This window comes from Vigna radiata, chromosome 10 (assembly GCF_000741045.1).
Source record: "Vigna radiata var. radiata cultivar VC1973A chromosome 10, Vradiata_ver6, whole genome shotgun sequence".
NCBI lineage: Eukaryota > Viridiplantae > Streptophyta > Magnoliopsida > Fabales > Fabaceae > Vigna > Vigna radiata.
In genome coordinates, this window is record NC_028360.1 from 17154987 (window position 1) to 17178239 (window position 23253).

The following is a 23253-nucleotide window of genomic DNA, read 5'->3' on the forward strand; positions in this document are numbered from 1 at the left end:
AAAATTAATTATTATTTTTTATGTGAACAATTATTTTTATTAATATTTTATTATTAAATAAAGTTTTTTTTTATAAGATGAAACAATTGAACGAAAATTAGAGAAGATGTAAGAGTAGATACAGTTCTGACAATTAACTCAACTGTAACTGTTATCAGTTCAGTTTTTAAAAACTGAACCATAAGATAGTATACTGAACTGTTACTAGAAATGGATCAGTTATTTTTACTATAATATAGTACAGTTAACTGCAGTGAAGTACAGATCAGTTATTTTTGCCCAGCCCTAGTTATAAGGTGTAGGATATCTTCTCAATATTATGATATCTCTTAACTATTATAAATAAGAGTGATGTATTTCTTTCGAGAACACATAACACATTTTCTTGGAGTTCTCCTTTTCATTCCTCTTTGCTCTTTCTCTTTTTTTTATCCGAAGTTTATATACTCTTTTAAAAGAGTTATGATATCTTTAAATTTTTGAAAAGTTTATATTGTGTAGTTAAAAATTTGCAAATGTACAATTAATAAATTTTTAAAAACAATGATCATTTTGTATCAGAAAATCCATTTTAAATTGTAAACTTATCATTTTGTATAATAAATTGGAGATAAACATCTGAAAGGTTTTGATACATGATTTATAATTTTTTCTCTAAATCAAAAACGTTTATTTGATGATGATGAAAGGTAGTTTATGATAAATAAAAATGAATATAAGGTAAGGGTTTATTTAGAAAACTTCTTCCTAAGTAATTTTAGAAGAGAAAAAACTTTTCTACAAATTAATATTAGTTTATACATAAGTTTAATAAGGTATTTAGAAAAATTATGAGAGATTTTATAAATTAACTTCAGATAAACTATTTTTCTTTTTAATTTTCTTTTCAAAAAAGAGAGTTTATAGAAAAGCTCATCTAAATATTACTAAAAGAGCATGCAAATAACTAAATTTACGTAAAAGACATGCACTTAAAGAGAAATTTAGCATGACTCCAATGTAAAAAAGTGTGTGCATAAATTTATTTGTGAAGAAACTCATGGGGTAATTTTAAAATTAAAGGGTTTTTGGAGGAAAATATTGGAAAACTACGACAGGGAGGTACGATAATTAACAAAAGGTGGTGTAAATAACATTTTCGTAGTTCGGGTTGAGCTGAGAAATAGGGCCAGAGTAAACCGACCGCGAAAGTCCATACCCAAACAAGCAGAATTGCAGCAGAGAAGCACGAAATTAACTGAACAGCGAGGTGAACACTGCATCAGTTCCGACAATATTCAGTAATGCAAAATTCGTATCTGATGCCAAGGAGAAATCGACCCTGAGGGTAATAGTTTTTTATTTTATTTTATTGGTAAGTATTAGCCGGAGTATCAATTGCTCCCTTCTACCATGAGTTTGTTTCCTGCATGCTCTTATTGTGCTGTTTCTGTTCAATTTTCAGTTGCTATAACACTGGGTTCTTGAGGTTGTCAAAGTTATTTATTCTGAAATAAGTAAGAGTTGGTTTATTTTGCTTATCAAGTGTTCGAAGGAATGCATAAATGAAACTGAAAAGCGAGAAAGATTTATCTTTAAATAGTTTGGTTGTCGAATTCAGACAATATAAATTCTTCTGCATAACCATAACAAGAAAGTATTCTGAATTGTGGTAATCTTACTGTTTTAAAATTGAAGTGAAAATAGACTATTCTTTGACTGGGTAAAACATTTTTACACTCTAATCAAATCTTCACATATGTGAGTCAGGTTTGTTAACTTTTCCTAAAGTGTTATGAAGGATGTTTTAAATTAGTTTACAGTGTAAAGAGTTTTACACAGACAATGTATAGCTTTTGTATTCTAAATTTAGTGATTTTTATGCGCATACTTAGGTAGTGAAGTGAGTGAGTTCTTAATTTTGAACATCATATGTGCAGATACATGCTATATATATAGTTAGATTCTGCACCCAGCACAGTGGTGTTAAACAGAAAAACAACTTAAAGATTCTGCATAAAAAGTTACGAAATATGAAGAAATTTGTGCTTTAAACTTACTACCAATTCGTGTACGAGTGAAGAAGTGTAAGCAGGCTTCTTTACTGTTGTTAAAAAGTTTAGCACCAAAGAATGAGTTTTGGGAGTGGAGTCGTTAAACTGAAGAAATACTGATAAATGACGTGCGATGGGTTTTACAGTAGATCTTGTTCAATGAAAAGAAATGATGGTATTTGTTGCATTGCAGGGAGTGCAGTTTTGACAACTCTAGAGGGTACTTATCCCTTCGATTCTGATAACACATCTCCAAATTTGAAAGGTATGATGCCGATGACATGTTTAAGCTCAATTGTTTCTCCTCTGCCCCTGTCACGAATATCTGAGGTAAAGCTGTTCTTTTGACCAAGGAAAAAGCTGTTTTTTTATTTTTTATTTATTTATTGATTGCTTATTCTTCTCTTCTGACTCTGGCTAAGATGGATAAAACAAGAGCCCTTCTATGGGGGAATAAATTATCAACAATTGCAATAACCGTCTCACTGAAGGTAAACAACAGCTCAATAATTGCATTTCTTGTATTTGGCTTTGAAATATTGAAATATTCTGCTTTTTATTATAGAGAAGTTGTACCCACTGCGTGATTAAGAGATCCAAATTTAGCTCAAAAGGTGGTGGTCCCATGGAGAAGAAGTAGGTTTTTTATTCTCTTTTCATTATTTTTCAATGAGTTCTTGTTTATGCGGATTATTTCTTTTACCTGGAAAGCAGAAAAGGGAAGAAGACAACCGGGAAGAAAGAGCATCACTTGTGGAAAAGTAGAGATTCAGCTCAGTCTGGCCAAAAGGCCCTCACTCTTGTTAGAATTGTATGTTACCTATTGATATCCTTAGTCAGAATATTAGATTTGGGGTATTACTGGATTCTTCATATTCATCACCACTGCCATAACCTGATATTTTATCACCTAGTGTATTCAAAATTGAACTTAGTCTGTCAGTTACGGGTTGGTTTGGATTTGTAAGATTCAGTTATTTTGTTAGTGTCTTCAAGTGTAACTTCTTTTTTATGTATAGCAGACTTTTGTGATTGGTTAATAGGTTGAGCACATCGATTTCCCTCTAACACAGTGATTTATCTTCTTTCTCTTGTTTTTCTTCTGGTTTCTGGAGTTTTCTTGAGCTTTTCCACAATTCTTCTACCGATTCTTCATTTCTTACAAGTTATTGGATCATGGAGGTGTGGATGAATGTGGAGAAATCGGTAATACAGGGTAGGAAGTGAACTATTTATTAAATACTGTTAATTGACCAAGAAAGTGCCAAGAAAATAATTTTAATTTAATGAACAACGGGAGGGTTCTTTTAATGTTATAGTATCATGTTGATTTTGATTTTGATTTTGTACATTATGGAACTTGAAATTTCAGGTTTCTAAACTCCCTAATGAGAAAGAAGCTGTTTATGGGGCATTAGACAAATGGACAGCTTGGGAAACAGAGTTTCCAGTGATTGCAGCAGCTAAGGCTTTAAAAATCTTGAGGAAAAGGGGTCAGTGGGTTCGTGTAATTCAAGTAAGAACAGAACTATTTTAAAGAGCTCCTGTTCTGTATCAAACCAAGCGCTTTGTTTGCCTTTATTGATTTTTTAAAGAATATTTGACAGCAGATGTTAGGACCCAAGATGATAAGATAGTTTGGGTTTAGGACTGAATTGTCATGGGTGTAGAGGGTTTCTTTTGTAGAGAGGAATTGGTCAGAGCTGCTATAAATAGAACTCTTGTAATGCTGTAAGGGGGATCAAATTTACTTTGTGTACAGTCCTGCTTTTAGCTTGTAGAGAGGGGTTATCCCTCAGTCAGGGAGGTTATGCTCCCAGTCTATTCTTTGTAAAGATAGTTTCCTTTACTGTGAATAATACAGAAAAATCCATTTTTCGTCACTATTTCTATCTTCTGAGAGTGTTCTTGTTAGGTTCCAAACCCAGCAACCTAACAGCAGATATTCTGTTTGTTTGTTGATTGAAAAATCGTGTTTTCATAACAAGCCCTAGAGCTGATATCCCTTCGCCCAAAGTTCTCTGGGATTCAAAATTTTCATAGAGCTCAAGAAATGATTGATCGGTGGTGGTTTATTGTTAAAACTTTTGATAAATGAATTTGCCTGTTAAGTAATGCTAAAATTGCTCAGTAGTTTTCAAAGTTTTGGATGTGGTTTTCGGTACTGAATAAGTGAAAGTTGTCATTATCTCATAAAAATGTTCCCTCATCTGTTGAAGTAACAGAATGTATTATAGTTACAACGAGTCGTGAATACATTTTATGGATTTCATGTATCCATATACTTTATATTTTTCTCATTTCTTAATTGTGTTTCATCCATCAATACTGTCATTGTTTTATCCATTTTTTGGAATGTCATCAAGTTTATTTAATTGGTAAAAATATGCATAACTTTTAACTGCATTTATCTAACATCTCAGAATTGACAAAATTATACGTGTGGATGATTTAAATGAACTTGTGCTCTGTGAATGAGACCCTTTTTCCTTCTAGACCTGATGATCTCCTGCTTGGTTACTTAAGAGGAATTGGAAAGGAATTTTACTGATTATTAGTCCTCGGTAAATCACAGGTAGCAAAGTGGATGCTAAGCAAAGGACAAGGAGTAACGATGGGAACGTTTGACACTCTTCTTCTGGCATTTGATATGGACCAGAGGGTAGATGAGGCAGAATCATTGTGGAATATGATCATACATACCCACTTGCGCTCTGTCTCTAAAAGACTGTTTTCTAGGATGATATCGATATATGATCATCATGATATGCCGGATAAGATCATAGAGGTATCCTTCTTTGAACCATTAATCTCACTTCACTTTGCATTACTTTTTTATTTTTTTGCAGTTTTAACTAGACTCTTCTATGCCTTAACAGTTGCGGCCTCGTGTAAGTTCAGGTATTTGCAGACATGGAGGAGTTGCGGGTAAAACCTGATGAAGATACGGTCAGGAGAGTGGCAAGAGCCTTTAGAGAACTAGGCGAAGAAGAGAAGCGGAAATTGGTTATAAAACGATATGGGATTAAATGGAAGTACCTTCACTTCAATCGTGAACGGGTGAGAGTTAGAACCGAAGCATATGATGATAATGAATCAAACAATTGAAATGGGTAAATCAATCTATGCCCATGAGGACATTACTTGTTGCGTTCTACTGCAGCTGCATCAGTGGCTCATCAATCTGATGCATTGCTGTGCATCCAGGTCCAACATAGCCACGGATCAATCAGAAGTTGTACTACATTGAGGGATCGGGGCTCTGCACCCTAAATTAAAAAAACGACAATGTTGTAATGTATAGATACTTAGTTAGCTAGGCATGTATTCAGAGCAAAACTTGTTGTGAATATATAAGATTTGATGTCTACACTCGAAACTAATTTCTTAGTTCTGCATATACTAATTCTAGTTCAAGTATATTCTTGACACTGGATCAACCTAATGAACCTGACAATTTGAATCAAAATAATCAAAGTTTTTTTCTTTGTCACTTCACAATCGGGTCGAACATGTACCTAACCGATTAAATCTGATCCCTATTGATATTCGATTCGTACCCTTTAAAACCAAACCACTGATTACTGATTGGATTCTTGAAGTTGGATTTCGTTTTACGTTTAGGTAACCAAAGCCAAACTAACGCCGTCCTTAGTCCTTTTCAAATTATTTTTTTAGGGTTAATATATTTTAAAGCGATTGAAAGATCCTCATAACATGGGCCCCTGTTGAGGAGTGCTTTAAATCAAGGCTCCACCATGATGTCAACTAGCTAGGAAGATTTGCCCAAAAAAGTACATGAACGAGTAATATATGCGCAGTAATTTTTTTTTGGAGAGGATTCAAAAGAAAAAGAAGCGGCAGAAAACAATGATTTCATTAGTATTGATATGGTAATCAATCCTCAAATAACATTCTTAAGCTTATCGTCCTATCATCACCACTCAAATAATCTATATCTTATCTGTTGTTTCCTGTCTACCCAAGATTCTCCAACTCTTTTAGACCTTTGGCCTTAGGAAAAATGTCAAAGGAAAATGCAATTCAATAAGTAATGAAAATAAGAAGACACGATGTTATTCTATATAAAAGACACTGCCACGGGGCTTCTTACAACGATATGTTTTCGAGTCCATGCATACCAACCAAAGTAGTACTTATCTGGGCCATGGTTGGTTGGTATCTGACTCAAGTTTGCTGTCACTGTGATGATGAAGTTCATTTTCTGCCCAACATGATTAAATGTAAGAGTATCTGGAGTGGCTGTGATGTTGAATTCCTTTGGTGACGAGGCACTAAACTTGTAAATACTCCTTCTTCTACCAACATTGGTGACTGTCCTCTTAATAGTCCTAGAATAATTGAGTCCATGGATTTGTATGGATGGATAGTTGAGTTCAAAGTGTTCAACAAATGACTTTGGACAATATGTAATGTTGAGTTTTTTAGCTACTCCAAGTTTACAAGTGTAAAGAAGGTAGTCCATGTAGGAGGCATCATAAACTAGACCAGGATGTGCTGCTCTTTTGGGGTTGAAGTGGCCCGATCCCATTGCAAAAGGAGTTGCAAGATTTCCAGCTTCATCAATCAATGGATGGCCAGTGTTGTCCGTTGGCATGGCTGCAAAGAAAAGGATCCAGATCAGTAAAATTGGGAAAGCTATTGTTATAGACTTTTATTTGCATGATGAAGTTAGACTTGGTAGAACTAAACAGATCAATAAATCATTCCCCTTGTATAGATGACAGATTGCAGCTCATTAAGTTACGATCAGTATTATTTTATTTATTGGTTTTTCAAATTAGATTGGTCATAACTCTGTTCATGATCAGATCTAGAAGCAAATAATGGTTATTTTTGCCACTATGTAAGCTTTTAGCTGTGAATTAAGAATTAAAGATGAATGATCTAAGGGAATGGTATCCAATTAAGAGGGGTCTTGAAATTACCTGTAGTCATGAGGGCAGATCTTATAGCAGCAGTGGTCCATGTAGGGTGTATGGCTTTGAGAAGAACAGCTGCTGCAGCAACATGGGGGCATGACATTGAAGTTCCAGAGAAAATGTTGTACTTAACCACTCGTTTGTCGTTAAATGTCATTCGTGTGGGACCATCTTCCGCGGTCCATGCTGCTAATATATCTACTCCTGGGGCTGTAATATCAGGCTGAAAGCAAAAAATATTTAAGAATTTTGATGTTACTTTGAATATATGCACAGGAGATAAATCAGTTGCATGATGACACGACAAAAGGTTTTGAATGTAATGTTTAGTGATGATACATCGATCAAATGATGTGGGAATTAGTACCTTGAGAATATTGGGGTCAATTATATTTGGACCCCTGCTAGAGAAAGAGGCCATGTAGGGTGCTGGTTTGGTTTCTAACACTGTTGTTCCTGGCAGAATTTGTGCCATTGGATTTGGGGTAGAATGGACATAGTGAATGAGTTTTAAGACATTATCATAGGACAGTCCAGTGGCCGGAATAAAATGAGGATCAGAGGGTACATCATTTCCATATAGTTTATTGTTCCCAAGGATAAGACCAATCCCCCCAGCCCTTTGAACTTCTAAGCCTTTTTTTAACCTTCCACCTTGCCCTCTGAGGCAGATAACTATCTTCCCCATTGTCCTGTTAGGTTCAAGGCTATTGTCCAAGCAATACCTGCACGATTAATGAAACAAGCCTTTTCAATTTTATATCAGTCACGGAATAAAAAATGTAAGAGGAAAACAAAAGTGCTCAAAATTTACCCAGAATTATTACTAGGCAGGCCTGGAAGTTCAACATCTTTAGCTAGAACCAATGGGTAATAGTTGTTTCCCATGTGAACTGGGGCAATTGATCGACCCTGATATTAACATACAAAAAAAGAAGATAGTAATTCAACCAATTAAAAGTTCATGATCTAGCTCCATATTCACTAACATTTTTGTGACATTGTATTTTACAAGAATTGAACAAGATAGATCAATAGGATTTCAATTTTCACTATCGGAATCTTCTTATTAATAATATTATACAAGTCTCAGTCTTATCAGTGTGTATTTGTTTTTCATGAATCATGCAGGTTGCAGGGTTCTTTAATAACCACTTCAAAATCACAATCAGACCTAAGAGGTACTATAAATATGCATACCTCACTCATTTTTTCTTCACATAGACATGCATACAAACACGCTTTCATAAACTTAAAGGCTTACCTCAATGACTGTACCATTGGTGAGCTTAACAGGAGCAAGAAAAGAGCGATCCACAGTGCTGGCACCAACAGTGATGATCCATGGTGCAGGATTTGACAAAGTTTGAGGTGAAGGGCCAGAGTTACCTGCACTGCACACTACGACAATGTTTTTCCTCACAGCATGCAATGCACCCCTGGCAATCACATCCTCCTCATAAGAAAGGGGTTCTTTGAACCCAATGGAAATGCTTAGAACATCAACGCCATCACCAATGGCATCATCTATGGCTTTGAGCATGTCAATGTTTGTGCATACGTTCCCTTGGTCTTTGGACTGTCCCTTAATGGCCCAACATGCTTTGTATATGGCAAGACGGGCCAAAGGGGCCCCACCTAGGGCTGTGCCCTTGGCATAGCCTCCAAGGGCTGAGGCATTAGCCACTGCACGCCCTGCAACTATTGAAGCTGTGTGTGTTCCATGACCATCTTTATCACGTGCTGATTTGTAGTCCTCTTTTTCGTTTAGAGGACCAAATGCACTTTCGTAACCACGCAAGTAGTAACGAGCTCCTATAATCTTCCTGCACCAAATATGCAAAAACTTTCTATAAGTTTAATATTCCTTCCTTTCTTATGTGTTTAAAATGTAACTCTGTGAGATTAATTCTAGAGTAATTTTGTTGTTAGATTGTCATTTGTCATTTTCTCAAGTAATCATATCTATCATTCACGTCACTTTTCTAGATATATTTCTTAAATTGATGAAATTTGCATAATAAACTAATGCAATGTCTAATCTATAAGTCTAAAAAGCCAAAATGACTTTTAAGTTTAAAACTTTAAACTTAATGTATTTATCTACTCAATTAATGTAGATAGGAGAACAGAGTTTTATCTACTCAATTATTTTTATACTAATGTTTTCAGCCATTTAATATGATTAAATGTATTTAAGTTATTTAAATACATTAAATATATTAACAATTACATATAAATAATGTAGATAATTCAAATATAAGCAAGATAAAATCTATTTATTCTTTATCATGGAGTCCTAGCTAAATTCATTAATTGCAAAATATAAAAAATAGATCAAATTAAGCACGTCTATTTAATTTTCTAGATGATTAATGGTATGTTAATTATTTTTCAATAAAATTTGTTTTACAATTTTTAAAATGTTTTAAATTACATTTTTTTTCATAGTTTAATGTTATGAATTAAACTGAATTGTTATCGAACGAATTAGTATGAATAAAATAGATCAATGAATTTTTTGTATCTGGTGGATTATCTAAATGAAATTTCTCTAACTTGTCACTGAAATGAGACATTGTATATAAATGTAAGTGATGTGTCGAAAAAAAAAAGTTTTATAGAAATTATTATACTATTTTATTGTATAAATATCTGATTGAAAAAGCCGATTGTAATGGAGTCAGATTCAGAAACATCACGAGTAACACCAAACAAAGACTTGTCAGAACTGTATAGTTTTGATAAGTGTATCGTCCCAATACATAGAGATGAAAATGTTGTCCCCTAGTTTACATGCCACTCCTTTTCTCTCTCGTTCACATGTTTGGATCTTTTGGCATACACTGATCATTTCAGTGTAGACCTTTTCAATAATTACACATTTTCCTTTTCCTCAATCATCTTCCTATTAGACTATGGGAATGGAGGCCAAGAGAAAAGACATTGACCCAACAAACAAAGAAAACAAAATAAAGAGATAGATACACATACACAGACATACATGTAGAGAAAGAGAAACTCACGAGATGCAAAATAAAAAGAAGCCAAAAACAATTAAGTCAAAAGGACAAAAAGCTAGAAATCATGCTCAATACTACATATTCTATTTACAATTTAACCCCACCTACCGCCAAAGTTGGATTTCAAAATACTTTCTCTATCATTTTCTTTTCAGAAAATTGATGAAATATAAAATGTATAGGAAAGAAAAAGACCACACAGGGAAAACCATGTTCCATGTCAGTTATATACTTCTGAATTAATCTGATAAAGGTACTCTAAGAATAATAGGTATTGTATAATTCTTCGCATGTCAAATTTGCTAGGAATAGTTCTATAATGTTTTACTTTCAGTTAAATGTTTCCCTTTATTTTATATAAAAATATAATATCTTACAGTATATTATTTCAAATATATATTCTTCCTTCCCATGCACACTTTCTTTTCGTTATCTTTTAAATAGATGTATATAGATATTTATACTCCTTGACAATGACATGATAATAATTTATGCAACATCAGATAGGGAATTGAACTTTTACTTTAGTAATATTTAAGCCATTCCTTAGTGCTCAGTTCAAGATTAAATAAATGAAGAAAGTAACCACTAACGCTGACTAACTCATAAAGAAAAACCATTCAAAGGTTCCAAAGTTCACTGAAGAACTTTTGTCTTGTAATTTTACAATACATGTAACTGTAATGAAAAAGCTACACTGAATAGCTTATTCAAAAATCACAAATTTAGGACTCCGTAGAAACTGTCATCATATATATACCTTCCAAGAAAATCAATAAAATCAAACTAGTTATATTTATTTCCTTTGAAACATAACTTAACCTTGAATTATATATGTCTTACCCAAACTATATACATACATACATACATATATATATCATCTTAATTTAACAAAAAAATTTAGAAGTTCGTGTGTGGTATGAAGAAAAGCATTGTCACCTATTACATTGCGATGAATCGAAAGCAGTTCCATTTTGGCATTCTCCTTTCCATTTTGTTGGAACAGGCTCCATCCCTTCATCACTGAAGCTCCTTGAGTCTGGCCACACACCTGCAAGTAGAACCACAGTCAAAACACACACACACACACACATATATATATATAAACATATATTATCATGCAGACACGCACACACTAATTAACACATTGCTCACTGGTTTGATGCTACAGATTAGTTATGTAATTACATAATACATTATCTAGATAAATAGAGTAAAATGAGAACAGCCACATCCATAATTAGAGTAATGCTATTACCTACAAGAAAGGAAAGAAAATATGAAATAAGATATATACGAAATATGATGATAAGAGATACAAAGAAAAGAAATATTGTGGTAAAATGTTGTATGAATAACAATCTTTTATTTAATTATTTTCAAGATTATACCATAGGCGTATAAGGAAGATAATTATCCTGATAATATTACCACTATCAATCATTCCTACTATGATATCTTTCCCATATTGTGCTCTGCTTCGCAAGTCTCTATTTTTCTGATTTGAGTCTTCTTCCCATGGATTCAAAGGTGTATTCAATCCCACGAATTCCCATGATCTGGTGGTGTGCAAAGAGTAGATTCTTGGCTGGTTCTTATGCACAGAAACCACTCCCTCCATTTCTGTCCATGTTTTCTTTCCAAAGTTAGACATAGAGATAATGAAAAAGAACTAAAAAGTTAAAACCAAAACTGAAGAATGGTCTAGTTTTACCTGAGATGTCATTGGCTTCTTTTGGAGTAAGCAATGCTGCAAAACCATTGATACTGTGTTTGTAACTATAAAGAAGGGAAGCTCGTGCTTCCTCCTCAGTTTCTTTAACGGAAAGCAAAAAAGCATGATGGACATTCTCAAATTCATCTGTTTTATCACTATTGCTGAGATCTCCGAACAACTCAACTACGTAAACCTGTATGAAGGCGAAAAAGATCGTTTCACATAATCGACATGGAAAAGCAGAAGACAGAGAGTAAAAGAAAAAAAAGTGATGAAAAATGAAAGACCTGCTTCCTGTTGCTGCATGAGGCGAAGAAGGGAAGGAGAAAGTGGAGAAATAGTAAGAAGTAAGTTACTGAATTAACTCTCTTAATTGCCATTTTGTGGACAAATGCAGAATGATTATGATAATGAGATATTTATATCAGAGGTTCCAGGAAATCTCTCAGTGGTCTTATATGTAGAGTCTGGACCAAACTGTATGCTTCATTATTAAACGACAAGATTTTAAAGTAATGATATTTTCATAGGTCTTTCCATATAAGACATAACTCTCGTGATGAGTGATACATTAGATATATGGATAATGTGACGACTGTACAACTAAATTAGTTTCTGTTGAAGATTCCCATGGACGGATGGATTCAATACATACATGTATTTTAGTAAAAGGAAGTATAATACTGTTTCTATTTACTTTTTTTTAGGAAATACGTATTTGTTTATTATTTGTTTTTTCAACAACTTTTTGTTAAAATCTTTTTATAACTACTTATATGGTAATTTATTGGCCGTTATAAATATATCAACGAATAAAATAATATATATAGTTTATTTTTAAAAAATTGTTAAAATAGTTGTTAACATCACACTTTCTACTAAAAAAGAAAAAAGTAAAAAAAAATGATAGAATATTGTTTTTATAGAAATAAAGAGTGACAAACAGACATTTTAAATATATGCTTTTATTTCTTGTATGTGTTTATGTTTTTCTTATTAATTTCTACAATTGTATACATTATATATGGTTTTATTCACTTAGTTTTTCAAATGATCATGATATAAAATATGTTAACAACTTTTTTTTTGGATGTAATTTTGGAAAGTGGATGAAGAAAAAGAATAATAAAAGTTTACTTATTTGGATTAAGGAAAAAAAATATAAGAATATAAGGAAGATAAAAGAAAAGTGTATAAAAATTAATAAATGATGTGATAGATTAAAAATAATGATTTAATTAATAAGAATATATGATAAATGACAAATAATATAAGATTTTCTTAAAAAGAATTAACAGCATTTATTATCTAATTGATATGAAAATTTAATTTAAAATATTCTATCATATATTCTTTTACTTTTTTTTATTTTTTTAGTAGATATATGCGTTGGTTTTTGGGGGAGTGAATTTAAAAAAAGTGAAAGAAAAGTATAAAAAATAATAAATAATGTGATAGATTAAAAATCACGATTTAATTGATAAAAATATAGATATATTTTGTTAACTATCTTAAATTTGAATATTTTTGTTATTATTTATTTGTTATTATTTTGTTGTTATGAATTTATGGATGTAAAACTGAATTTTGTTTTTTCCATTTGTACCTTTATTTCTCGCCTAATTTTGTTTTAGGGTTAAATATGTTTTTAGTCCATGTACTTTGAGGCGATTTTGGTTTTAGTCCATTTTTAAACTACGGTACAATTTAGTCCTTCAACTTTAGAAAACTCTGGTTTTAGTCCTTTTTACCCATTTTTTTAACTTTATTTGTTGTTTCAAGCACGTTTTATTATAACATTTGGATTGTTTACACTATTTGACACATTTTTACTTCAATGTTAAGTGAGAAACGCGTTTGAAACAACAAATAAAGTTTAAAAAATTTGGTAAAAATGACTAAAACCAGAGTTTACTAAAGTTGAAGGGCTAAATTGTATCATAGTTTGAAAATGGACTAAAACCAAAATTGTTTCAAAGTATAGGAACTAAAAACATATTTAACCTTTTTTTTTTATTAGCTTGTTGTTATGCATTTATGGATGTAAAATTGAAAAATAATTTTTCGATAAATATTTAATTTAAATTAAGAAAACTTATTATATTCTTTATTTTGTTTAAAAAATTGTTAAACTACACTTAAGAATAAACCGAGAGATTGTATGACTAGTTATATTTCTCGCGAAATGGATGCACGAATGCAATTTTAATAATCAAAATTAAATCGGCATTAGGAATAATATGAACGTTATGCATATTATATATGTATTACAATTATAAATGCTTTCCCCTCTTCTCTCTCTGTATGTTTTTATTTATTAATAAGTAAAAATCACCTCATTATAAGAAGATATATTTTTATTTTATTTTATGTATACTTGTGTTAAAAATTATTTTATGTATATATTTTCATTAAGGTGTAAAAATAATAACAAAGTATTTACTTATCTAAGATATATTGATTTTATGCGAAAATAATTCTCACAAAATTTGAATTGAACTTTACTTTGATGTAATTAAATCTAAATTACTTGTTAAGGTAAAAATTAAAATTTGGTTAAATACTTAAGAATGATAATAAGAGAAAGAAATTTGGTACTAAAATTATTAGAGTAACTATTAATAAATTCAAACAACTATAATAGAGTATAATTTCTTCTAAGTTAAATTTTGACTAGTTTCTTGTAATTTATCAATTAGGAAATAAGAAACATAATTTTAGGATCTACCTTCTTTTAACTCTCTGAACTTTCAAAAAACTTGAATTTTTCACATCCAACAATTTTTTAACTATTGCAATTCTTTCATGCGTCAAATAGCTAAAAATTCAAACAGGTCATAAAAACAAGTTCAGGTTTCGTGTCAGTGCTCCTGCAGAGTCCAAATACTGTGCACAGGCTCAAGATGCTGGGCCAGTATAAAGAATATTAAAATATTATTCTGGTACCATAAATAGTTAAAATATAATTTATTTTCTTTTAAAAAAATTTGTCAAAACTTTTTTGGTATAATATATTTGTTTAAACCTCTTTTTCGTCCTTAAGTTATAAGCAGATGTTCAGTTTAGTTCCCGCTTTTAAAAATGTAAACCTTTGGTTCCTAAGTTATAAAAAATATATCAAATGAATCCTTTTTTGATATTTATGGTCAAAGTACAAAGAGTAATCTAAAGTGTTGGTTATTATTAAAAAACAAATCAGAGCAATCTAAAGATTTAACAGTTGTTAAGAAACAACCAAAAACAGTATTTCAAGTCATTTGATACATTTTTTATAACTTAAGAACAAAAAATTTACATTTTTAAAAATGAGAAGTAAACTGAATATCCGCTTATAATTTAGGACAAAAAAAAGGTTTAAAACTAATATATTTAAGAACTTTATAATTTTGTGTTACTTCCCTCCACTTACATGTATCTATTGATAAATTGATTTGCCGTATTAGAGATTTGTGCAATATCATTGAAATTTGGGTGTAAAATGGAAAGTTTACTTAAAATAATAATTATTTTGTTGCTTACTTTTCAGTTATCATATTTTTGTTTGGATAATCTATCCAATTGCCAAAAATACTTCGATAGTTAAGTTAATTAGATTTTGATTGATTAAGTATAAAAAATCCTAACAATTATATCTTTAACTTACATTAATAGTTTTTTTATAATCTTTTGATTATAACTAACTTAATTATTATCCTATTTCATTTACATCTAATTAATGACCTTTTATATTAATTAAATGATTAGTTAATTTTTATTATAATCAATCCATATTCTCTAATCTTAAACAACCGATTATGATAAGTACAATTTCCATTTGAAATTCAACTGTTTAGAACATGTGTAGTTAAAAATTATTTCTCAAAAGCCTTGGTCTAACCATTGACTTTTATAGTTTTTACGGGAAAAAAAAAACTAGCATTCTTTGTTGGATAATTTTGGCATGAAAGTTTGTAATCGGGGACAACGTAATTCTCAAATATGATTTAGTAGCTAAATGTAAAAAAAAAAAGTAAAATTTCATTCCTCAATTTTATTACTAAATGCTAAATTGGTCTTAAAAAGCACAATTTACAATTTAGCCTCAAATTGATATTTAAACACCATAATTTAATGAAAAAAAATATACTTTAAAAGTTTATTAACAAGATATAGTTATCATGCTTCTTATTTATATATATATATATATATATATATATATATATATATATATATATATATATATATATATATATATATATATTCGATAATCAAATAATTTTTTTATGAACTAAGTTCGACAAGTTTACCTTTCTTAAAAGACCAAAATAATATTCACCCCTTTTCTGTGTGTAAAAGGATAATGCTTGAAAATAGTTAGAGACTGTTTTTATACCATATAGGATAAAGGATAATTATATCTAGACAACATTTTTCTTTACAACATTTGAACATGTATGTGTCAATATGTGATTGGTAAAAAATTACTCCACAATAACCTTTATGATTATTATTATTGATTGTGGAGTAATTTTTAGTAATCAATGTTTAAATGTTGTCAAAAAGATATTGTCTAAATATCATTATCCTATGATAAAATCGAGGTAATTAAAAAGTTGTTTCGGATATTTTTTTTAATTCATATAAAGAAGTAAAAACATAAAAAAAGTTAATATATTCCCAGAATAATAGAGGTGAAAGTATTAATGTCAGGAGTGACAGGGCATGCGGTCAAAGAAGGAACACATGGTTCAGGGTTGTAAGGTGACATCTTTTCATCTACAAAATTAGAAATAAGATAAAATCAAATGGCGGGGAACATTTTTTTTTTCTCCAAACTAAATTTAATATAGTAAAGGAGTTGGAATTGATTCTAGAAAGCATGTATGTGATTCCAAATCACAATAATATATATCACTATCGATTTCAATAGATGAGAAATCGATTCCAATTCTCTTGTTTATTTCATGCTCTTTGTATTCTATTCCAATAACAAATAATCAAATTTTTGAAATTCAGGAATCACAAAATGCACATTTAAAAATTTGAAATAAGCAGCATTTTCAAAATCACATATTACATTACAAATTTCTGTGTCCTTTTCCTTTTATTTTAATTCTTTTAACCAATACATTAATGAGTTTTAAATTTTTAAGTTAGTGATAGTTTTCAAACAAAGTTAAAAGTTAAAAAAAGAACAAGAACAAATATTTCATTTTTGTCATGCATGTTTAAATTACCTTTCAAATTGGATAAGAAAAATATACCTCTATCACACTACTCTCTACAATGGATTAAGTTGAAATTTAACTATACTACTTTTGTCAATCTTGTTAGAACTAAAGTTCCAAATTGATGGATTTTCTGATACAATTTTTTTAATTAATTTTTTTTTCTTTATCTAATTATAATATTTTTAGGTTTAATATCTATTTTGGTCACTCTTTTGGAAGGGTTTGTTCAAAGTGATCTCTCATTTTTTCAAAAGTTCACTGAAGTCCTACCTTTTGCAAAAACTGTTCAAAGTGGTCCTTTTTGCTAACGGCGTTAAGTTCAGTAACGACAGAGGAGGTGTTAGGTGTCTAATGTCTGATTATGTGGCATTGTTATTAGTTTTAATAAATATATATAATTGTGACGTGTAAATTATATTAATTAGGATAAAATAAAGAAAGGAATTAGGGGTAATTAGGATTAAAAGATTAGGGTAATGGGAATTGGATTGCGATTGAGATTGAGATTTTCGTGGTCGATTTAGGACTATCTAAGCTTTCTGCTTCAGCCAGGTGCTCTGATTCTGGAGCATGCAAAACATTTTCAACTTGTTGCAATATCTCGCCGAACTTGTTCTTCATGTACTTCATAATGCTCCTCGGAAATATCCTCCTCAATATAATCACTGACAATATCTACACCAATAACAATTTCTTCGGTGTCCCATATTGGTGCGTGAGTCTCACCAATTTCATTTTCAACGCCACCAAATATAGGATACTGATACACCATGGAACCTTCACAGGAGAAGGGGCTTGAATGTCATCGTCAACCTTTGCTTTTAAAATTTCCTCCTCACGCTTCATCTCTTTCAGCTTTGCAGGATCAATTTCAGGCTCCTTGGCAGGGGTCACCTTTTTGGAATTTTCAAATTCATATTCATCAGTTACTGCTGGGATTTGATAGAAATAGGAATTCCCCTCCTCTTTCTCCTGTAGAGACTAGATATCCTTGTCAATGGCTTTCAGGGCATCATCGATTTACTTAGCAAATATCTGTTGCAGGAATGTTTCACAATCCTCTTTCCCTCCACAAAACTTGGCGTTTGCTTCAGCTTCACGCCCTTCCCCACAGACGATTGAGGGTTCTGAACCTCCCCCGGGGCGAAGTTGCTGAGGGCGGCACCGGTGTTTTTGAGGCAAGTGGGGTTCTCGATCTTCGATTGGTTGCAACCCATCTTTGAATCCTTCGATTCCTCCTCTTCCTGCTCAGTCACCTCTTTGGATCATATCTCCTTCAGCCAGATTTAGATTTAGAATTAGGATTCCAAAGAGAAATTGCCACTTTTCCTGTAGAGAGAGAAACTGAATTTTACAGATGAAAGAAAAAGAACAAAGATGCGTTGAAGTGAGAAAATTATCGCAATTACTGGATTGAAGGTGTTTGATGAACCCTAAATCGACCACGAAAATCCCAATCTCAATCGCAATCCAATTCCAATTACCCCAATCTTCTAACCCTAATTACCCCTAATTCCTTTCTTTATTTTACCCTAATTAATATAATTTACACGTCACAATTATATATATTTATTAAAACAAATAACAATGTCACATAATCAGACATTAGACATCTCTGTCGTTACTGAACTTAACGCCCTTACCAAAAAGGACCACTTTGAACAGTTTTTGCAAAAGGTAAGACTTAAGTGAACTTAAAAAAAAAAAGGGACCACTATGAACAAACTCTCCTAAAAGAGGGACCAAAATAGGTATTAAACCATATTTTTAGTAATAAATATTATTTTATATTAATTTTATTATTAAAGATATTTTGATAATTTTTAATTTTTATTAATTAAAATTTTAAATATATTTAACTTTTTTTTAATAAATATGTGAACATTTTCATAGCATTCACGACTTTAGATTCCCTCGTTAATAGCTAAAGTGGTGTCACTTTCAACACTTTTAAAAAAGTTTAAGCAATAATTTTTTTTTAATTTATTGTTAATATTCTAAAAACTAGAAAGAAAACAATTTTAGTCTGCAACTGTCTTCTAATTTTCAGAACATTAACGATAAGAAAATTGAAATTTAAACTAGAACATGTTCATAGTACGTGTGAGAAGAATAGAAAAGAGTGCGGTTTACCTTGACAAGTGTTGTCCTGTAATGGAATGAAAGCAGAGGAGTGAGGCAGGATATCTGGCTTTGTCCCAACAAAGTTAACACAGCAAGTGCTGAATTTCGACTGAGATAGATTAGTGTAGAACCTCATAGATCTTACCCTGCATTTTGTTTATTTAATTTCCAGGAGACAATACAACCTTCTATAAAGCTTGCAGCTTTAGTTATCCAATATTTTTACTTTTGTTACGTTATGCTACTACTACTCATTGTTACATCGGTATGTCTTAGGTTGTTCTTCTTCAGTAGAGGCGTTTTAACCCCAATCATTCAATTTCTGCACGCATCACAATTAATTGCTCGAAAAAAAGAAGAAGAAAGGATTAAGGAATAATATAATCAAAGAAAGAGGGATGTAGATAATGTAAATTTTTTTAAAAAATATGATGACCCGACCCGATCCGATAAAGGGTACCATTTCCTAAGCAAGGTCTCACCGCTTAGATCTAATATAAACAGTGAATTTTATTTATAACTTTTTTTCACAATTCTATGATTTTTTCTTTACCTCCAAATCCAATGGCAACCGTACGATCAAACTCGATCACGGTCTTCTTCGTCGTTTTCATTCTCTTCGCAACCGCACCATTTCCTTCTCAATCCATATCTTTCTCCTCTTATTTCCGTTACCGAAACCTCTTCTCCCTTTCGCATTCCCTTCTCATCGGCGTCGCCAACCTCCGGGCCTCGCGAGGGGACTACGTCGGCGCCGATCGAGCTCGGGCCATCGCCAACAGCCTCGACCGTGGAACCGTCTTCGGCTTCGTCAAACTCCTCTGGACGTGGTCGTGGACGGACTTGTCCTTCACGGACCTTTACGGCGTCGTTTCGGACATGAACGAGTTGCTGAGGGGCTTGACTGAGTTGACTCGTTTGGAATCGGTCGCGGAAAGGTCAGCTTGGATTTCTCGAAATTACCAGAGTGTCCTCACCGTCTCAAAGTCGCTCTCCAGCAAGCTCCTCAAAGCGTTTCGCCAGTCGGTACGTAAAACGTTTTTTTTTATATATATTTACATTTTTTAATAATTCTAAAAGTGCAAGAATTAAATTATTTAAATAATAGTTATTTATGACAATTGTTACTTTAGAAACATTTCAATAGTTTCTAAAATCAATTTATGACACTATCGTGGGGTAATTTTTTATCAAATATGTGATTGACACACATAATGAATATTCAAATAATAAATGTTATCTAAATATTTTTTTTTTTAAACCTCTTACAAATTCAAAATGTATACAAATTTTCTTCTAAAAAAGCATGAGCATGTTTTAATTTGCTTCCTAATGTCGTTAGTATATAAGTGACTTCTGACTTCATAAAATTTTCTTAATGTCTTTAATAAAAACTTCTTATAATATAATTATACATATAAATAAAAATTAACTTAGTTTGTTATATTTAATTTTTAAATATCAATATATCAAATTTACTGTAATTGTTAATAACTTTTAAAATTAATTTTTTATTATAAAAGACACATATTTATAATATTTAATAAAAGTAAACAAAGAAATTAACGTTGTATACAAAATTTCTGGAATGTTTTATGAGAAAAAGACTGTGAAGGAAATAAGAACTATTGAATCAATTAATTAATTTAATAAATTATTTATTTGACCTCTTTTAGTTCATATATATATAAAAAAATGGCATGTTTGAATCCTCATGTATGTTTATTCTTGTTTTTATTTTAGTTTATATATGAAAAAAAAAATAGTAAGTTTTAGTCCAAATGTATGTTTGTCTAGGTTTTATTCCCTCTCGTTAGCATTACACAACAGTGTCCCCCAGTATAAAATAGCTAAGTTTTTCTCTCGAGCAATGACAAATTGCTACCAACTAAACTTGAAACTTAACATGAAGGATATTAAAGGATCAGAACACAGGAAAGAAATTGAATTTTTTCAATTTTATAACTAAACGTAGATGTATGCTATTATACAACCTTGTTATATGTGGTTATTGCGGTAGTGATGAATTTTAGGATGTTGAATGGCAGGGAGCGATGAGGGAAATGGGGGAGACATTTCAGAAAGAGGTGGTGGAAGGAGGATTAATCAGGGATTGTCTTGAATTGGGTAACAATGATTTAAAGGCTTTGGTTCAGGTTGTCAAAGATTTGTTGTTGCAATTCTTTCCTGTTCCTGGTAAAGACTCTGATCTGTAGTTGGGAATTTTGATCATCGAGAATTTTTAAGGATTATCTAACTGCTGAACTTATGAGTGACCAAAATTCAATTTCATTTTTTTGCTTTCACTCTGTTTTCTTAGGATACTAGATTTCAGCTTGAATTCACAGGTAAATTTACTGTTACAACGATGGAATAAGGACATTGTAAATTTTCTATAAAGTTTGTTTGAAAGAAGCTTGGTTATGGATTTTATTCAATTGGAACGAGTTAAAAAAAATACCACAATTTCTCTTATCATAAAATTTTAGTAAGCTCACAGCAGAATCTGCAGCTTCGATTTCATTTATCTGAACCCAAATGACCTTTACGTTTAAATGTCACCCATTCCAGAATTTCCAAACTTCCAAGTTTGCATGCGAACAGAACAAGATATTTATCAAAATAAAATAAAGTATTCAGTGTGAAAATAAATACCATAATCGTCAAAATTGCTGGTTGAAGTAAATAAAAGAAATTCCTACCTCATACTTCCTCCGAAGCAAAGAAAAATTTCTTATATTTGAGCCCAAAAATTTTGGAAACAGGAATACAAGGCATTTTTCTGAGCTCAACTTCCTGCACCTTTCTAAAATCTTGGATCAGCACAGTTTACTCTAAAATGGTATTTTAGTGGAAATGCTTTTTAAAATACACAATTAAAAAATGTTGAAATTGTGTATTTCAAAAAGTATGTCTAAATCTAAAATAAATACATTCCGGACAGTAGCATCGCCAATAATGAATATAGTTTTAATGCAGTATCTTTTGTAATTGGTCTAGGGTTTAAAATCAAATATCTTTATAAAGTTTGTGCATTCCGCACGCAGAGAATAATTGAAAGAACATTTAATTCGAAATATATTTTTTTAAATATATTTTAAACTGTACATTTTAAAAGATATTTTTAGATCTAGAGATATATTTTAAATTATATCATTTAAAATATCTTTTGAAATACATAATCTAAAATACATTAAAAAATATAAGAGGCAGGATTATCTTCTATCTTTTTACCATAATTTTAATAATAGTTTGAAGTTTATAGACGTTTCAGGGGTGCAACTAGGAAAAAGGGGAAATGGAGGAAGAAACAGCCTTCTTTAGCATACATATACCGTATCATATCTTTTTGATGAATCTCTTATCAAAGACCTATCATGACATAATAATTATCACACACTCAAATAACTTAATAAGTCTTTTAGAATTGTAATGGTATATGTTTTATATTTTTTATGATTCAATTTGAATGTTATCAATCTAAATATTATTACTTTTTTTTTTCTATAAGAATGTCATTACCTGTAAATATCTATTAAAATCATATATAAAAAAAGAATAAGAGATGTTAAAAGGTAGAATCAATTTGTTACAACATAGTTGTGATAAAAGCTACTAATATTAGGTATAGGAGGGATCCTACTACCACAGTCACTTAAAGAAACACATTATCATCACAAACTGCAAAATGGTCAAATTTTGGTATCTAATATAATAAATTAACTAAGTGAAAAGAATCTTGAAGCCTTGTGTCAAACTAAACAATTCTAGTTGACAATTAAGAGGTACCTATAAAATTGTTGCCCTTAGTTCTACCTCTCATTCTAAACATAGCTACATTAACACCACACAAACAAAGACATGCAATAAACATACATATTCGAAAATGTCTATCCATTCACTATACTCTATACTTCTACCTATATATAGCCAGCATAATTTTCCACATCTCACGTAATTCCAACTATTTTTTGTTCAGTGAGGTCACTCAAGTTATTATAAATCTAACGTTCAATAATAATAAAATAGAATAATTAATTGTGATTTTTTTTTTGTTAATAAATGTATATTTTCTTTTATAATAAAAAATAAGAGTTGCTGATTATATAAACAACGTTCTTAACACATTTTAAGTGATGAAAAAATAATAAGATCCACTTTTAAGTTTTTAATCTTAAATGTGAATGTAATTGAGCTCACACT

The 23253-nt window shown here is 31.0% G+C and overlaps 3 protein-coding genes and 1 long non-coding RNA gene across 10 annotated transcripts; 2 read left to right on the plus strand and 2 right to left on the minus strand.

Annotated features, from left to right (window-relative positions):
• The first annotated feature begins 1163 nt into the window (after window positions 1–1163).
• LOC106775115 (pentatricopeptide repeat-containing protein At4g18975, chloroplastic) lies at window positions 1164–5431 on the plus strand. 7 transcript variants are annotated; one of them, XM_014662172.2, is made up of 9 exons: window positions 1167–1354; window positions 1445–1496; window positions 2227–2363; window positions 2456–2524; window positions 2599–2669; window positions 2748–2844; window positions 3406–3549; window positions 4609–4821; window positions 4935–5431. In XM_014662172.2, exons 3-9 carry the CDS (start codon window positions 2301–2303, stop codon window positions 5139–5141), a joined length of 864 nt encoding a protein of 287 aa, XP_014517658.1. In that variant the 5' UTR covers window positions 1167–1354; window positions 1445–1496; window positions 2227–2300; the 3' UTR covers window positions 5142–5431. The 7 variants fall into 7 exon arrangements, with proteins under 7 accessions (XP_022642447.1, XP_022642445.1, XP_022642446.1 ...); XM_014662173.2 differs by having other exon boundaries at window positions 1167–1327; XM_022786726.1 differs by lacking the exon at window positions 1445–1496 and having other exon boundaries at window positions 1164–1327; window positions 4913–5121.
• Window positions 5432–5891: 460 nt separating this feature from the next.
• On the minus strand, window positions 5892–12211 carry LOC106775193 (subtilisin-like protease SBT5.6). The gene is made up of 9 exons (XM_014662277.2): window positions 12004–12211; window positions 11714–11909; window positions 11431–11622; window positions 10939–11050; window positions 8241–8802; window positions 7791–7888; window positions 7344–7701; window positions 6983–7199; window positions 5892–6653 (listed from the first exon to the last, which is right to left on the minus strand). Exons 1-9 carry the CDS (start codon window positions 12094–12096, stop codon window positions 6115–6117), a joined length of 2367 nt encoding a protein of 788 aa, XP_014517763.1. The 5' UTR covers window positions 12097–12211; the 3' UTR covers window positions 5892–6114.
• A 5098-nt stretch (window positions 12212–17309) lies between these two features.
• Window positions 17310–19739, minus strand: LOC111242715. Its single transcript, XR_002670018.1, has 3 exons — window positions 19604–19739; window positions 19060–19196; window positions 17310–18255 (listed from the first exon to the last, which is right to left on the minus strand). It is a non-coding gene; the product is annotated as an uncharacterized LOC111242715 (long non-coding RNA).
• LOC106774581 lies at window positions 19471–21488 on the plus strand. The gene is made up of 2 exons (XM_014661615.2): window positions 19471–20076; window positions 21099–21488. Exons 1-2 carry the CDS (start codon window positions 19588–19590, stop codon window positions 21264–21266), a joined length of 657 nt encoding a protein of 218 aa, XP_014517101.1. The 5' UTR covers window positions 19471–19587; the 3' UTR covers window positions 21267–21488.
• Window positions 21489–23253: the final 1765 nt, after the last annotated feature.

Excerpts from the sequence above, each read along its gene's own strand:
- LOC106775115 (XM_014662172.2), top strand. The coding sequence starts at position 2,301 with ATGATGCCGATGACATGTTTAAGCTCAATTGTTTCTCCTCTGCCCCTG. Across the intron at positions 2,670-2,747 it reads GGTGGTCCCATGGAGAAGAA|AAAAGGGAAGAAGACAACCG; the intron begins GTAGGTTTTTTA and ends CCTGGAAAGCAG. Across the intron at positions 2,845-3,405 it reads CCCTCACTCTTGTTAGAATT|GTTTCTAAACTCCCTAATGA; the intron begins GTATGTTACCTA and ends TTGAAATTTCAG.
- LOC106774581 (XM_014661615.2), top strand. The coding sequence starts at position 19,588 with ATGATTTTTTCTTTACCTCCAAATCCAATGGCAACCGTACGATCAAAC. Across the intron at positions 20,077-21,098 it reads TCAAAGCGTTTCGCCAGTCG|GGAGCGATGAGGGAAATGGG; the intron begins GTACGTAAAACG and ends GTTGAATGGCAG.
- LOC106775193 (XM_014662277.2), bottom strand. The coding sequence starts at position 12,096 with ATGGCAATTAAGAGAGTTAATTCAGTAACTTACTTCTTACTATTTCTC. Across the intron at positions 11,623-11,713 it reads AGAAGCCAATGACATCTCAG|AAATGGAGGGAGTGGTTTCT; the intron begins GTAAAACTAGAC and ends AAACATGGACAG. Across the intron at positions 7,702-7,790 it reads CTGCCTAGTAATAATTCTGG|GTATTGCTTGGACAATAGCC; the intron begins GTAAATTTTGAG and ends TTAATCGTGCAG.